The following is a 17,041-nucleotide window of genomic DNA, read 5'->3' as shown; positions in this document are numbered from 1 at the left end:
TTTTTCAGAGTTACCTTCTTGAAGTGTTTTGTTTAGTCTGCCACTTTGAAATGTATTTAGGCTCACCAAAAATAGGTTTCCTTCAGGGATTTGAAAGTGTATATATTTAACAATATTCTCCTATTTTCCTCATCTGACTGCTTTGCATTCAGACCTTTTACTAAGGGTGAATGCTTGAGTAGATGTGGTGCTGCTCATTAGAGCACTCGGGGATAGATGCACACCAGCCTTTGCATTTATGTTGACGGCCATAGCACACGGTATCACTACATGAAAATTCCTCTAACACAGAGGCTTGGTGTGCTCAGAGAAAGCATGCACTACAGGGAACACAGTGTGGCTTAACCCCTTGTGAATACTTTGAAACTATATGTTTCTTTTTTTTCAGGAGTTTCTGGCAAAACATTCATAAAGGTAAACAAAATAAAATTATCATCTTGAGTTTGTCATGAAACAGAAAGCATAGCTCAAGCAACACAATGCTACAGCGGTATCAGTAAGGAAATAACTCTACACCTCCAACCCTGTGGAAGAGCCCAGCCAAACCAAGGCAGTATATATGGCAGTTGCCTACCCTGCAGATGCAATCCATTTTCTTGAACAAGATCTGGAGGACAGTCTTACTAACACCTTTATGCCTCTTGAGAGAACGTGTCATCCTGCCGTCCATTCTCACATGTAGGAGGCCCTCTTGCTACTCTAAAGAGCAGGCAGAGAATTGAAGATAAAGCCCTTCTGGTGATCTTTCTGCTGCTGCTGCTCCAAAAGAAGTTATTTTCCACAGAGTTGGCGCCACTGGATATCCCACTCCATACTAGAGTTACTCCTAAATAATCTGAATTTACGCTTGATCTACACAAGGATGATGTCTATTCACCCCTCTCATTTTATCTCTGTTGGAAACCTTGGAGACCTTTGGAGCTGCAGAATCAGGAAGCTCAACATATAAGCAGTGTTTCTGTGTAGATGATGCTTCCTGCAAGGCAGCAACTCCCTTTCACCAAAGCTAGAGGTCACAGCAATAATGTAAAAAATCAGTCCCACAAAAGACACTTGCCTCAACTTGCTCAACGCTGTCAGGGAAAGAACTTCAATTTTTTCAACGTAAGTAGCTAATAGTGTTGAAGCTTCATATGCAGCTAAGGAGATGAGATTGTTGAAACCAAGAAGCACTGCTCAGATCATTTGTTAAACATAAAGCATTGAAGCCCTAATGCTTTACCCTTCCTATTTCCCTTTCCTTACCATTGGACTCTTACCTTGAACAACTTCTAAACAACTGGGGTTTTAAGGTTTATTAATTTCATATGGAGTTATTAAGAACAAATGAGGTGCAATAATGAGGCATTCCCTTTCCACTATATTTTACAACATGTAATGTGAATTCATGTTCAGTGTTCCCTATAACAGCTGAAGTGAATATTTGCTCATTTCTTTTCCAACCTGTTGCTTCAAATTTCAGCCAACTAAAGATTTCACACAGTTAATGTAAGAGGCAGTCAGGTCTTTCAACATGTTAGCTGGGACTCCAAGAGACGGGGTCCCCTGAAAGTCAAGCTAAAAAGAAAATTTAAAAAGCTGAATACATATATGTCACTGATGTCCAACCACACTCTTCAGTCTATGCTGCCTCATGTGACACACTTGATCCACCATGATCCTTCACAACTGACAAGCTGCAAGCAGGGACTGTCTTTAGGGTTCCGCCATTCTTATTTTTTCCAGATCTTTTTTCCTGCTACTCCTTCAAATAAGGACTTTGAATTGACAAAACCTATCAAAGCAAGAACATTCTTGGTTTTATACACTACATGGGCAAGGGCTGATACCCCAGAAGTTCTCTCTCAGCATTGTGCTTTATGCTGTATCTTGGAGACTGTGACTCCTCTAGCAAAGGGTCAAGGACTTGAACACTGACAAGTTGATATGATGCAAATGAAAGCAGAATTTGAAAAAAATACACACACAAAAAAACGTTTAGCTGTCCTTCACCTGGCAGCATTCCCATTTTATGGGGCATCATCAGTTCCACGGCTGTTGCTGCAATTCTGAACTGCATTTCTTAGAAGAATATCCAGAGGACAGACAAGAACAACCCCAGACACTTGCAGCATCTTAGAGCCAGTGCCTCTACTAGCACAACCCTGAGGTCCTGTTTTCCACAGTTACCTGTAGACCTCAGCACTTCTCTAAAAAGACCAACTTCCACTCCTCAGCAAGCGCGTTAAGAAGGAGACTCAGAAGAGAAGGCAGAAAGTTGCAAAATTCCCTTAAATAGCAAGAAAACTTTTTCAGGCTGATAAGGCAGAATCTGTCCTTTTTAACTTGCTGCAATCTCTAAGGTGACTGCATAAGGGGAAGACCAAGTGCAGAGCCTCTTCCACTTATCTGGGAGAAGCTTTTGGTAGACTGGTAAAGCAAATCCACAAATTAATAAGAAGCAAAGGTGCAGTAACAAACCACAGTGCAGGCAGTCCTCATTTTATAAACAGAGAGTTTGCTGAATCACCACCCTATGCCAGTCCACTGCCAGAATTAATTACTGCGGGCTGCAAGGCCTCTTTAATAACTGTCTGTGGCCAGCACAGAGATAGACCCCAATGTCCTCCCTGACAGGCATTCCCTGGGGAAGGCATCAGGCACATTTGGTGTTTCTCATGATGCCTTTCCCTAGAGCAGGGAATTAGTTCCACCTAATTGCCAGGCCAATTCCTGCATACGGCAATTGCACTGCAGGGAGTGATGCACAAGAGTCACTGAGCCTCCCGTGCATTTTAGCTGAGGAGGGGTATGAGGTTCTTGTGTATGTGACCAGTAGCAAAAGTTCTAATGTATCTGCTAATGAGGGGAAATCATATCTTCAGAAAGGGGAGCAGCCTCCTGGTGCTGGAAGGATCTTGGAACATTTGTAAACCCTAAAACTGTGGGGGCAGAAACACATTGAAGAGACAGGGCCATCGATGCTTAAAAATTCTTGTTTCAAGGGAAAAAAAATGCACTATTCCTTTGCAGTCATACCCACTTCAAATTCATTTTTTAAAAGCAAAAAATAGTAGGACTTCATTCTGAAAATAACAGCATCTGCATTGATTTTCTAAACATTTGATAGAGAAAATGAACTTCTTGCATCCATTTACTGAAAACAGATTTAATAGCTAAGACTTGTTTTCAAACATCAGAGATTCTAACAGCAACACTGCATACAAACTCAATGTTCTTTTAATCACATAAATGCAAAGGGACTCCCAAAAGGTTTTGTGGTTCTTAATGCATTTGCTTAACCTGCCTTGCAAAAAAACCAAAAAAAAAAGATAGTAGGCTTCAGCACAAAAGTGCACATTCTATTCATGTCAAGCTGATAGACAGATCAAAGCAGAAAAGTAGCTCAGGGAATTTCAAATATCTATTAATTTTGCTACTAAAAATATATCAAAATTGAACATGTTTTTCACAGCCCCAAACAAAATCTTTTTCAAGTATTGTTGAACATCTACTTGTAGCTCCCCATTTTTCAGCAATGAGAGCATGTAAAATGAATCTATTTTAACCACAGGGTAGTCAACTAAGTCACCATTACACTACCTGCCAGAAGTCTGTAAACACAAAGCGAATAACATGAACATGTATTCAGCAAGATGGGAAAATTTATACTGAGAAAGTATCTGTGAGCGGAAAGATCATAACTCTTCGATGTACTGAAGTCCAAGGAATTTACAGTTCCTGTGGTCTAAGAGTGACTTAGCAAATATGAAGATCACTCCGAAATTGTCACTAATGATCAGGCTCCCACTAATATGCAAGATTTCTGTGCTCGTATAGGTCCTAAATTCATTGCAGATGAATAATACGTATCTGTTCATAAGATAATATGTTTGTTCAAACTTGAAAAATTGATCCTATAAAGGTGTTGACATTCTTGATGTAAAATGTCTTGTTAGACTATAATTTTAGCCACTTTCACATAGTCAAACTATATAATTGTAACAATCACAGCCTACTGATTCCAGAGAGGGAAGAAAAACATTTAGAAAAAGAGTAGTCTGTTATAGGGAAAAAAAATAATCTGGAAGTACCTATTCTTTCCAGCATGTCTTGAAAAAGCTCTGAGTTCAAACTGCTTTATCATCTAGCACTATTAGCAGACATCATGTTTATCAATACTGCAATGCTGTTCTATAGAATGTTCTCTATAATGTAGAGAAAATATAAAGCTTACAGATGGTAACTGAAACAAGGTTACCTTGTCAAAACTAATACCTTGCCTGATGCAAAAGCAAAATCCCAAACCAAGCTTGATCCTAACAAACACATTGATGGTGGGGGCTGTTTGAACTGTGCCTGAGATGTAGCCATCATGTTGATGTTCTGTTGACCTTGCACCAAGACAATTTCTGCCACAGCTGGAATCAAACCAATACAACCAAAATTAACAGACTCAAGGCCTTTCTCCATAAACTTTTCTTTGGCTTCAACAATGTTCCCAGGTTTAAAGTGTTTAACTTTTCAAAATCATCAGCAAATCAAAAAACTCTTAGCCAGCACTAAGATGTAGCTAACAGAACATGTTGCAGGCTGTACCATGACAGCTTGAAATGGACAGAGAAAGAGACACAACTACAAAATTAAATGTCCTGCAGAGTGGATTCTTTCTCTACAGAAACCCATATTCCTAAATAACAGGTTTTGGAAAGTAAATGATTAACATTAATTTTACAGCAACAAATCCTACCTTCATTTGCATGTGTACAACCATATTGATTTTTAGGAGATGGTATACATGGAAATAAGGGTAGTACTTCACCCACAGACCTAAAGTCATTGAAAGCAATGACAAACCTCCCCTTGGCCTTTTGTGGCATCAGAGTTGGAGCTATAAATATATAATTAAGCTATACTTACAAAATCATTATGGTAGATCACCCAAAAATATCTCAATTAAAAATTTATGGGACCATATTCCATCCAGCACTTTGATGCCATTTGATAGAAAGATGACGACAGGCACAAGAACTACTTTCAAAGCTGCAGCGTTAAGCAATTAAGCCCTAGGCATAGTTAGCTCTTTATGGATACCAACCATATTTTGTCTTACTTCCATACTTTTATCTCTGCATACAAAGAAAACACCCAAGAATATGCTGGGTGAGAGAATTAGACTGAACACATGCGATATGCTCAGTCCTTGAGCTAGTATTTAAAATTATTCAGATTACACACAGTTGTGAATATTAAGTTAGGATCTTTTCAGCTCTGTATAGACACGAATTTTAAGACTCCTTCCATAAGGAGATGCTATTTGGGATACGCATAGTAGCTGCATATATGAATGTTCTTTCTGGAAACAAAATTACTTGTTGAAATATCCCAGACAATAAAAATAAAAAAATAAGTGCATGGGTTGAAGCCTTTCTTCATTACATGTAATCAGTTTGATTTCTGCTTGAAAGCAGAATCTCCTGGCTTTCTTCTCCAGGTGAGCCCCCAAAAAAGGAAGGCTGGGTGTGCAGGATCGCAGCCACGGCTGCTCCATGCACTGCAGCAGAGTGCACAGACCCCTAAGCAAGGGGAACTTGGAGCTGACCCACCCCAAGAGCACTGCAGGTCCCAGCCAGCTAATTGGGCAGCTGCATTCAGGGGGCTGCTCTCGAGAGAACCCCACCTACAGTCACCGAACCATTTTTTGCGTTGCACTTCTCAGCTGCTTTGGCTCCATGGAAAGCATGGCTAAAGCCAACAGCCTTAACCTGTGCACCCACGGCACAGACATATCCCTGGTCCTCCGTGGGACCTCAACGTGGTTGAAATGAGCTGCCACATCCTGAACTTCCCCATATACCTGTGTGCTGCCGCCAGAGGACCTCCATGTCCTGTACAAATGACTCAATTACCGCTCAGTGTTATGGAATATTACATATTTAAGTCAAAATAAACAAATGCAATAGAAAAAGCAAGGAAAGGAACATTATAAAATTTACTTTGTTAGTTTGCTTTGATGCCTATACATACATACTCCTCTAACGATATTTCTTAACATAGTATGGGATGTAGTAGAGTACACATATAAAGTTTTAGCAGCATGAGACCCTCAGTTATGAACTGTACGTGAATGCATTTTGCAAGTGAGTTTCACACGTATGTGCTACAACCAAAGAAAAATAAGTGTAGGAATGTCAGTATGAATGATATCTATGCAAAGTCTAGGATTATCCCTTCCTTTCAATGTATTGGTGAAGTCACAGGGGCAGATGGGAAAAGCAGTACCAACATATTCCAAATCTTTCTCCTACTGCTTTTTTTCCCCATTTTCCTTATTTAAATCTTTATTCCTGTAACATAGATCCTTTGTTTGTAGTTAAGACCCAAAACACTCTTCAATTGCTGCTCACTGAGAGCTTATGCTGGGCGCTTCCTTTTGTCCCAGATACATATGCTTTTTAAAAGAGATTTTATGCCTTTTTGCTAATACATTTCCTACTCTAGGTCAAACGAGAAAACAAATATGCAAAAAACTCTATTAAAATTCATAGACTCCTTCTGCCTATTCCTCAACCTATCTCAACTGGATCCAACCCTGAAATGGTAGATGCTTGCCCCTTGCGTGCACTCCTAAGTTCCAGAAATTTTTCCTGAGGTTTGGGTTTTTTTTTTTTCTGAGGCTTATTTTCATTGCTGTTGTAGCAGAACACGCATTCAGAATGTAAGCTATTGAACTACCATCAAAGATTACTATTGCAGAATCTGCAATTTCTTAATGAAAATGAAGTTGCTTCTGAAAATAAACAAACTTAATTAGCAAGCCAGTGCTGTGTGAAATTTGCACCATTCTCTTGTTAACCTACATGTCAAAATGTATTACTTCTGTGCATGTAAATTTGCGTTTGCAGTTCAGTAACCTCACAGATTACGATCTAACCACTTTTAGAAACATAATGCTACAAGAAATAAAACCAAATCCAGTGTCTGGCTGTAATTTGTTATTTTATTAGAGGCTTTTTCTTTAGTGTTTCTAACTGCTTAGGGCTTGATCTTCATAAGCAGTGTCCTGTCTAAAAGGAGCTACATTATTTCTATGGCAAAATTTCTAATCCTTTCCCTGCTCCCAATTAAGTCAAATTAGTTCTCTCTTGCATCTAGCCTCCTCATTAGAAAGTTGGGCCCAAGCACAAAAACATATGAGCATGTTATAAAACAATACTACTTTTGTTTACTTATGAGTGCAAAATTTTGTCTGTCAGGGCAATCTGAGATCCTCTCAAGCAGATCAGTGACCTGACCAGCTGGGCACCCTCATAGCAACAGTTGAGCCGTCCTTCATGTTCTTGTCTTTGAGTGGCACAGTACAAAGCATAGAAAGTTTCATTTCCAGATGTAAAATGACCTATGTTGACCTACTTAGACCAGCACTAGTTAAATCAAGAAGTTTGTACTTAAAAATGTTTTGCAAACCAGCACTTTATACTACCCTCTACAAATAAAAAAAAGCCCATCACAATTTCAACACCTGTAGTCCAGCTACCCACCTCTACTGCAGTGACTGACACACGATTTCTTCACTGTTTATATTACTTCCCCCTGTCCCCTCACAAAACTTGCAGCAGCAGAACCATCCCTTTGCACCTTATGCTAATCAGAAACTGCAGAGGACTCATATTCTTGAATAGCGATGCTGGTTGATAAAGATAGATCCACCTCCCTCCTGTATCTGGATGCAGCCCATTTCTCCTGCCTCTAAGCAGCCAACCATGTCAGGTCTACAATAAAGGTCCACTCTTCCTGCCGTACAAAGGCCCCCAATTCTACAGCAAGCACATCCAAAACTGGCTCAACTATGCAGTGCTGCTGTTAACCAAAACTTGGATTAGGGTTCAAACTGCTTGTTTACCCTGTTGTGACTGATACACTCTCTCTCTTTCTTTTCCAGTTTTAGCTGGAAAGGTGGAAAAGGTTCAGGGAAGGAGTAATATGCTCAAAGATACAGAATGAATAACTAAACAAACCATTGATTTTCAATCCAGAAAAGGAGATGGAGAAAATGGATCAGTTCTGTAAAGTCATGATGGTACAGAGAAAGCGTCTTTAAACGCAAAAAAACCTAGTAGGAATCAGGTTTAAAACAGCAGAAGGAGATAATTCATGTGAGAGTGAATAAGCTGAACCATAGAGCCCTTTGCCCACGTTACTGCAGGTACTAAAAATTTACATGTCTTCAAAGATAAAACGCTGTCTCTGGAAAGATATCTATTCAGGATAATTAAATACACAGAAACTACATTTAGCTCAAGAGTTCCCTGTATTGCTGAGCAGTCACAAACTTGAAAACATTTGAAAAGAACCATATATGCTCATTCTATTCTTCTATCCCTCCTAAGCAGCTGGGTATAACTGCATTTGGGCAGAAGCCACCAGCTGTGTGCCCTGACCAGTACAACAATTTTTACAGATCCAAGCCTGGAAACAGATTATTTCCAAAGCTAAAACAAAGGCCTCAATAAACTGTCAGAATTTCTGCAGAAAACATTGAGCGTTTGCTCACATTTCAGCAACAGAACTCTTCAAATTCTCCCTGTAAAAACTTCTCTGGCGTGCTACTTTATTTTCACAAAGTACAGAGCCATTTAGTTTGGAGCTACAAAGTTAGTTAAGTATCGCTGCTGAGATTTTGTTCTTGTGCATCTGATGTGATGACCATGAAAATACACTGCTGGAGAACACCACAGTATTCTAAGTTATTAAATATTGATGCCTGGAATCTACAAGTTGTTTTTTTCTTTAGTTTGGTTCTGTCATATATGTACTACCTTTTTTGCTTACCTATTTCATTACACATCCTGAAGGAAGGACCTGACATTAGTGCTTAGGCTGCTTTATCAAAAGGTAGTGCAGAAAGTAACCCTTAAAAAGTGGGGACTGTTAGCTGTTATTAATTCCTCTAGAACATTACGCAGAGTGAACCCACAAATTAGGGCACGCTTTTAGAAGAGAGTCAGTGACCCTAGCAGTGCCTCACATGAGCAAATTACCCTTCTTTCCTGATTCAAACAGAGCTGTATGACTTTGTAATGACTAAGAAGGCCAGAAGGTTGCATCAGCATTCTCTTCTGCTTCTTGTATTAGTTTCACATTTTGCACTTGGGCAATTTCCAAATACATCCACAAGTAGGTGGTTTTGCATGGTCAAAGTCAGGAACAGAAACACAGTCCAGGCCATCTACTGATGAACAATGTGGATCATAGTACTTCCAGTCTCATGCTGTGTGGCCGGACAATGTCTGGCTACAGTGATCCATCATACCAAATTTCAGGTTTACAGTGCTATCTTTTATACTTGTCATTGGTTCTTCTCCAAGTGACACATATTCCCAAAGACATTTCATATGTCTCCATCAAAATTTACTCAAGCAGGCTTTAAATCTTATTCACTCCCAGCTTTTCAGGCTGCAGCACATTTATTCATTAACTAAAGGTATGGAGGGAAGCAATTATTTTGCAAGAAACTCCATTGTCACTACTGGACTTAAGGTACTCACTGTGCTCACTCATGGCATTCATCACACAAATATGGCATGCGATTGGGATACAGGAAAAAGATCAAGCAGAGATTTAAATGCTGAACTTCAATATGCTCATTGAATGCCATGGCTCTTCAGCTAAAATACCAAGATTCATTTGGCCAATTCATAATCATTTTCATACAGCATAATAGCTTCAGCTGGGTACCTGATTATCACAGTGCTTAGTTCACTGCCTATCATTTTGCAGCTATAAATGAGAAACAGTCAAGCAGTCTTAATTTTTCAAATGCATGATGGGAATGTTCAAAATCTCAAATATTTTCATAGTTTTCTCCCTTCTGCATTTTTTCATTCATGGAGGAAGACAGCAAATCCAATTCACAAGCTGTAGTTATAGACTAGCACTATCAAATAGCCCCTCTGGGAAATCTAATCTGTTGTTTTTGAAGATGAGAGACTGCAACAGTCTGGTCTGTCTAGAGACCGTGAACACTGTGTCTACCCAAAGTTACCAAAAGCAACTCAGTCAGTCTTTAGCTGCAATGCTCCTTTTTCTTCCATCCTGGTTATCTCCTCACCAAGCATGGTGTATAATTATGTGCCAGTTGCTCAGCCTGGGAGAAGAACTAGAATGAAGACAACAAAACCAAATAATGTACATCCTGAGAAAAGAGAGGCAAGTAAGCTCACATGAATTACCACTGACTTCTCACAGAGAAGTGGTTCTGAACAGTATTTTTATCCCAGCATATATAACTAAAATATTTTGTTTGTGATATGCATAAAGGTAAACTGAAATCAGCTTTAGAAATAAACCACTGGCTTCAGTCATCATCCAGGCAAGGTAAAACATTTAGATTCATAACAAGCCTGAAATACATTTACAAGACCTCATCACACATGATTCTTTTAAATTCAGAAGCAACTCACTATTGTGGCTTTCTGCATAGAAACTAGCAAAACCAAGAGAGTGTTTTAAATTTCTGATGTCTCACACTATTAAAATGCCAGAACAAATATCAAGAAAGATTGAAAGGTGGCAATTTTACAGTTTTAGAGAAATGATGGTTTAAACATAACTTCCAGTAAGAAGCCACTAGGAAAAAAAACTTAGTGTGACTAATTAGTCCCTAATGACCAAATTTTTGAGTGAAAGATTTGATGATAAACTGCATACAAACCACAGACACTCTGTCAACCTCCTCTTTTCTGAACCACTGCCAGTTAACATGCCCTTCCTGAATTTTTTATACACAAACACATCCTATACATACTGCATTATGAAGGGGCAACCTGAGCTGTGCTGAACAACTCACCAGGAGCTGGGAGTCATTTCTGCCATTAGCAAGAGAGACAGGATCCTGCTTATCAACTTGCAGCTTTACAAAGACAGCTGCTCTCTGGCTCCCAAGTCCACAAATTACATGATAATTCTGAAATGTAAACCAAGATAATTTTTTTGTACAATTTTCCTGTCAAAACCTTATGTTATGTGCTGTTAAATGTGCTGTAAATGATATATTATATAAATTAGTTGAAACACCTCATGTCAAGTCCTCCCTACAGCTTATGGTTTAATAGGTAAGCAGAAGAGACAGTCTTTGTTTATTTCTGTATTATGTAGAAGTACAAAGACAAGGCAGTCTTGAAAAAAAACCAAATCAAAAGCATTTTTAGAAAGTCACACAGAGTAGCACAAGACATCAGTAATGATGACGGTAATAATTAGCACTCAGACATGCATGGCCAATACTGTATTTCCTTAATTAGTGACTGCATTATACCACACTACAAGCAAAAAAAAGTGGATTGTGCAAATATCTTGTTTTGTTTCAGTAAAATGTCCCTCAGCCACTAGTTTTTTGTGTCTTCCCTCTTTCTTGCTCTTGCAAAACACTGTAAAGGAAACTGCAGCTCTGAAAAACCACTGCAAAGATAGTTGCTTGGCTCTTTGAATATTCCACTTCTCACGGTAAGAATGCTTAAGTTTAAAAAGCAGCAGGAGCCATCCCTTTTTCCTTGCTCCAGTCTGACTACCAGGCTCAAACAAGAGAATGGAGGGAGCTTGCATCCTTTCTTTTCAAGCCTCTTACCCTGCAGCCACCCTGTCCCCTCCAGCCAGCCAGCACCAGGGCTTCTGCAATACTTTCCTATGTAATACCTGCTCTCAGTGGGACTGCACAAATGTGACTAATTGCAATTTAGCAAACACTTCTACTCTGCCCAGGGACCAGGCTCCAGCTTGCTCTACATCCACCGTGTCAGCTCTGCAGGGACAAAAACATCAGCACGTTTCCTTTGCAGCTCAGGACTGAGGAGGCACAAAGAGTGGATCCATCAAGGCCGCTGCATCATATGTAATAATTCTTCCTTTTCTGGTCTGAATTCCTAAGAGGCACTTTCCTCTTTTCCTAAAGCCATTGTCCTCCCTGTAATGGCTCAGCTGTTAATGTCACTACCTTTTGAAACAGGTCATGTTAATGGCAAGCTTTCCTTGGGCATATTGCTTCAAGCTCATCAATATGCATGTTCTCGCTCTTTTCTGTTGTTTCTCTATTTACTTTGAAGTTGCCTTGCTGGAACCTGCACCGCCTTTCTGTGTTCAGACTCTTGGCTGGCATTTCTGAGCTCACTGCATCTCTGGTCGTTTTCTAGCGTGGAAATGAAACTGAATGTTGCAAAAGTCTCTTAATAGCACCTCAGGTGGCATTTGGTGCCCAGCTGAATGAATTTCTTGGCCTCCTCACCCTCACTCCTTGCTCTCAAGTTGACTGTTTACATTGCATATTTTAGGGCAAGGAACCTCTCTGCATTTGTCAAGCACCTGCCCCAGGGGAGTACTGCCCCTTAGCGTGCTTCTAAGAAAAAATACCACCAGCTGGGTTATCTTAAGGCTCTCTCTAAAAGTCTCTTCCACTTGAAGGAGCTATTTCCAGCATAGGAAAAATCAACTTTGACTCAGATATCAAATTCTCAGTGTGATAAGGGAAAGTGATTCAGCTGTCTTCTTTTATTTTTGGATGTGTGACTCAGGAGCAGCTCATTGTTCAGAAGGCATAGTCAGTCCTAACTGGGAACTTCTGTGAGGGGGGGGAGTAAAATCGTTTATCTAATATTCAGAGACCACTTCATATTAATATCTATCCTCAAACAGATCAGTCCCAACAATGTCCTCTGCAACAAGCCCATGTCATCTGAGGTTATTCTGGAGTGAAAGATTTGGACATACTCTTTTCCTCAAATACCTACAGGGACAGCCAGTTGGCTAGTTTCTTTTGAGGCTGCAGATCATAAAAAAGTAGGTCAGCTTCCAACTGAGTTCCCTCGCACACAGACACACAACTTTCACTATTCCACCAGACAAACAACATTATATTCTCAGTAGACATTCATTAGAAAACCAAGACACACGCTCTGAAGCATATGAGAGAACTGGCCATGAGCAAGACATCAAGCCTGTCTAACTAAGAAATGAGTGTGATTTGATTAAGTAAATTTGGTGGCCAATTCTGGAGTGCTACAGGAGAAAAAACTAACAAACAGGTACAAACTGCTTTTTCAGCAGGCTTGACTAAGCCACTGCTAAGCCAGTGCATCAAAATTATTACAGTTTAATTGAACCCAGTTTGAATCTGCCTTCAACACTGTGTACAAGTTATTTCCAACCCTTTAAATCCCAGCTGTACTTCTTGTGTAGAAAAGCAGCAGCACGCTGGGTAAGATTTTAAGCAATCAATTCTTCTGCTGGATGTCACAGAGTTTTTCATGAGATAAAATATTTAAATATGAAGGGTTTTTTTAATATAATACATTTGTTCATTACACAGCAGGGGTGTCTCCCCTGTGCCAGACTTAGCCTCCCAGGTTCTCTTACACAACAGGCATGAAGCTCTGCAAAAGGGAACTAAACCTCAATGAGGATGGTGGGTCTCACAGCCTAGAAATGTTCCCTAGGTTAAGACACCCTAAGCCATCCATCAAAACAACCACTGCTAGGAAGAAAAGATGGGTTGTTGTCATAGAAGACACCCTTCTGAAGGGAACAGAGGGCCCTATCTGCAGACCAGACCATTACGTAGGGAAGTCTGCTGACTACCTCAGTCCACAGTTGGAGATGTGGAAAGAAAACTTCCAGCCCTGGTCAGGCCCACAAATTATTATCCTCTATTTATTTTCCAAGTTAGCAGTAATGAAATCCAAACAAGAAATCTGAAAGCAATTAAAAGGGACTTCAGGGCCTTGGGATGTATGGTGAAGGGATCAGGGGCACAGGCAGTGTTCTCATCTGTCATTCCAACTACAGGGAATGATGAGGGGAGGAATAGGAAGAGCCAAGAAATAAATACCTGGCTCCAAACCCGGTGTGAGGAGCATAACTTCAGGTTCTTAGATCATGGGTTGGACTGCACATCACCAGGCTTGCTGTCCAAGGATGGGGTGCATTTGTCCCCAAGGGGCAAAAGGATACTTACCAAGAATCTAGCAGGGCTCAGTAATAGAGCTTTAACCTAGATGTGAAGGTGGGGGGGGACAAAACCAGGCTTGACAGAAAAAAAGCCTGCGAATGGCACTCCAGTGTCTGGGGAATGGTGTGCTGGCGAGGACCTTTGGTCCACTGCCTCAGAGGAACTGGGGGTAGCATTCAAATGGCAACACAGATGTAAAGATTACTAATGGGTTAGAAAATTCAGTGAGTAATCACTTAGGAACTGAGACTATTCCCCTCAGGAGTGCAGCAGGATTAACAGCCCAGCTGAAGTGCATCTACACCAATGCACACAGCGTGGTCAAGAAACCAGAGGAACTAGAAGCAATTGTAAGGCAAGAAGACCATAATATAATTGTCATTACGGAAATGTGGTGGGATGACTCACATAACTGGAGTGCTGCTGTGGCTGGCTATAAACTCTTCAGGTGGGATAGGTGAGGAAGGAGAGGTGGTGGGGTAGCCCTCTATGTTAGAGAGTGTTTTGATACCTTAGAGCTTAATTATGGTGATGATAGGGTTGAGTGCTTATGAGTAAAATTCAGCAGAGCACCTAATAAGGCAGATATGGTGATAGGAGTCTGCTATAGACCACCCAGCCAGGAAGGAGAGGCTGATGAGTTACTCTACAAGCAACTGAGAGAAGTCTCGCAATCACTAGCCCTCGTCCTTCTGGGGGAATTCAACTTACCAGATGTCTGCTGGAAGTACAATACAGCAGAGAGGAAACAGTCCAGGAGGCTCCTGGAATGTGTGGAAGACAACTCCCTGACACAACTGGTGAGTGAGACGACTAGGGAACTGGACCTGTTGTTTGTGAACAAAAGGCCTTGTGGGAGGTGTGACGGTTGGAGGATGCCTGTGGCATAGCGATGAGGAGATGATAGAATTCTAAGTTCTAGGGGAAATTAAGGAATAGGCCACCTTGGACTTCCAGAGTATTCTACAGGCATACTCTCTCATGGGTGAAAAACTGGCTGGATGGCCAGACCCAAAGACTTGTGGTATATGAGTTTAACTCCAGCTGGAGGCTGGTCACAAGTGGTGTCCCCAGGCCTCAGTGCTGGGTCCAGTCCAGTCAGCAACCTGGATGAGGGGATTAAGTGTACCCTTGGTAAGTTAGTGGATGATGCTGAGCTGGGAGGAAGTGTTGATCTGCTTGAGGGTAGGAAGGCTCTGCAAAGGGATCTGAACAGGCTGGACCAATGGGCTGAGGCCAGTGGGATGAGGTTTAACAAGGCCAAGTGCCAAGTCCTGCACTTGGGACAAAAAAACTCCATGCAGTGCTACAGGCTTAGGGAAGAGTGGCTAGAAAGCTGCCTGGCAGAGAAGGACCTGGGGGTGTTGATTGATAGCTGAGTGAACATGAGCCAGCAGTCTGGCCAGGTGGCCAAGAAGGCCAATGCCATCTTGACTTGTATCAGAAACAGCATGGCCAGCAGGTCCAGGGAATTGATTCTGCCTCTGTGCTCTGCATTGGTGAGGCCACACCTCAAATCCTGTGTTCAGTTCTGGGCCCCTCACTACAAGAAAGATATTGAAGTCCTGGAGCGTGTTCAGGGACAGGAGAACACGTCTTGAGAGGAGCGGCTGAGGGAGCTGGGGTTGTTTAGCCTTGAGAAGAGGAGGCTGAGGGGAGACCTTACCAGTGCCTACAGCTACCTGAAAGGAGGTTGTAGAGAGGTGGGTGTTGGTCTCTTCGCCCAAGTGACAGGTGTAGGATGAGAGGGAATGGCCTCAAGCTGCACCAAGGGATGTTCTGACTAGACATTAGGAAAAACTTCTTCACGGAAATGATTATTGAGCACTGGAACAGGCTGCCCAGGAAGATGATTGAGTCACCATCTCTGCAGATACTTAAAAGACAGGTAGATCAAGTGCTCAGGGGTATGATTAACTAATGATTAGTGGACAGGTAAAGTTTGACTTTATGATCACAAAGGTCTTTTCCAACCTAGAGATTCTATGATTCTAGGATTAAATTATTTGTAGCATTAGTTTAAACAGGATCTACAAAAGGTGGTAAGTGAAAACATCTGAACAGAGCAGGTAGTACAGACCAGGATTCACCAACATATGTCATGATGCAAAGGGCTGCATATGGGTTATTTGTAATGGCAATACAGCAGGGCTGACATGTGGGCAGGAGCTGAGAGTCCTGGCAACACAACGGGGCCCTTCAGAGCAACCTGAGGGTCCTTCACACAAGGGCCAAGAAGGTTCCAGTTGGGTGGTGAGTACCATCTAATCTTTAACACACAGCCTCTACCACTTCACACTGTCCACAGGCATATGCCTCATTGATGCAACATAAAATCCATCTCACAGTCACTGGCTCAGGCGTTTGATCTAAATCTACTGCTCCACAGCCTTGGCTTGGTAACCACATATTCTCCAACAGGAGCAGCAGCTAGGATACAACATCGTCTCGAAATCCATCACACTACAGAACCACAGCAAAACAGAACAGTGAGTACAGAAACAGCAGTGATAAGAGCCAAAGAGCCAACTGTGGAGGAGCTAACAGGGTAAATCTGACAGCACACACCAAAATGTTTTTTGTTTTTTTCAAAATTACCTTGCTTACTTGTTTCCAGCACCTTAATGTAGACAAAATCCATCTCAGCTACTGAAAAGTAGTGGCTATTGCACATAAAATATAAAACTGACTGCCTGAAGACTAGTGTGTTCAGCTTTGCTGCTATTAAAAACAATGGAAAAATACCTAAAGTTCTGTGATTGTCAAATCATAGTCATCTGCAACCTGAAAATGCAGTCAGCTCTAATAAGACAATGCACGTCACTTCATCAACCAAAGAGGAGGACAGATGAGAGAGCATGCCACAAAAAGATTTTGACTCACAGTGGCTAATTTCTGAACATCTTCATCAGATGCTCCCAGTGAAGCAAGTCCTATCTCCTGTGAAAACTGTGCAAACTTGGGATCAGCAAGTAGAGGCACGTGTCCCAAGAGTTCATGGCATGTGTCCCTAAGGGAATGGAAATGAAAGGAGAGTCATTACAGAAATTAAATCCATAATAA

The 17,041-nt window shown here is 41.2% G+C and overlaps 1 protein-coding gene across 1 annotated transcript in view; it reads right to left on the bottom strand.

Moving 5' to 3' along the window:
• The window catches only part of TPH2 (tryptophan hydroxylase 2), a 55,535-nt gene that overhangs the window by 15,019 nt on the left and 23,475 nt on the right, over positions 1-17,041 (bottom strand). Inside the window, exon 8 of the mRNA XM_069849811.1 lies at positions 16,862-16,988. Coding sequence (XP_069705912.1) covers positions 16,862-16,988 — 127 coding nt within the window. The remainder of the gene's footprint in view (positions 1-16,861; positions 16,989-17,041) is intronic.

This window comes from Phaenicophaeus curvirostris, chromosome 1 (genome assembly GCF_032191515.1).
Source record: "Phaenicophaeus curvirostris isolate KB17595 chromosome 1, BPBGC_Pcur_1.0, whole genome shotgun sequence".
In the NCBI taxonomy this organism is placed as follows: domain Eukaryota; kingdom Metazoa; phylum Chordata; class Aves; order Cuculiformes; family Cuculidae; genus Phaenicophaeus; species Phaenicophaeus curvirostris.
The sequence above is the reverse complement of the archived record's forward strand: the minus strand, read 5'-3'. Positions and strand labels throughout refer to the sequence as shown.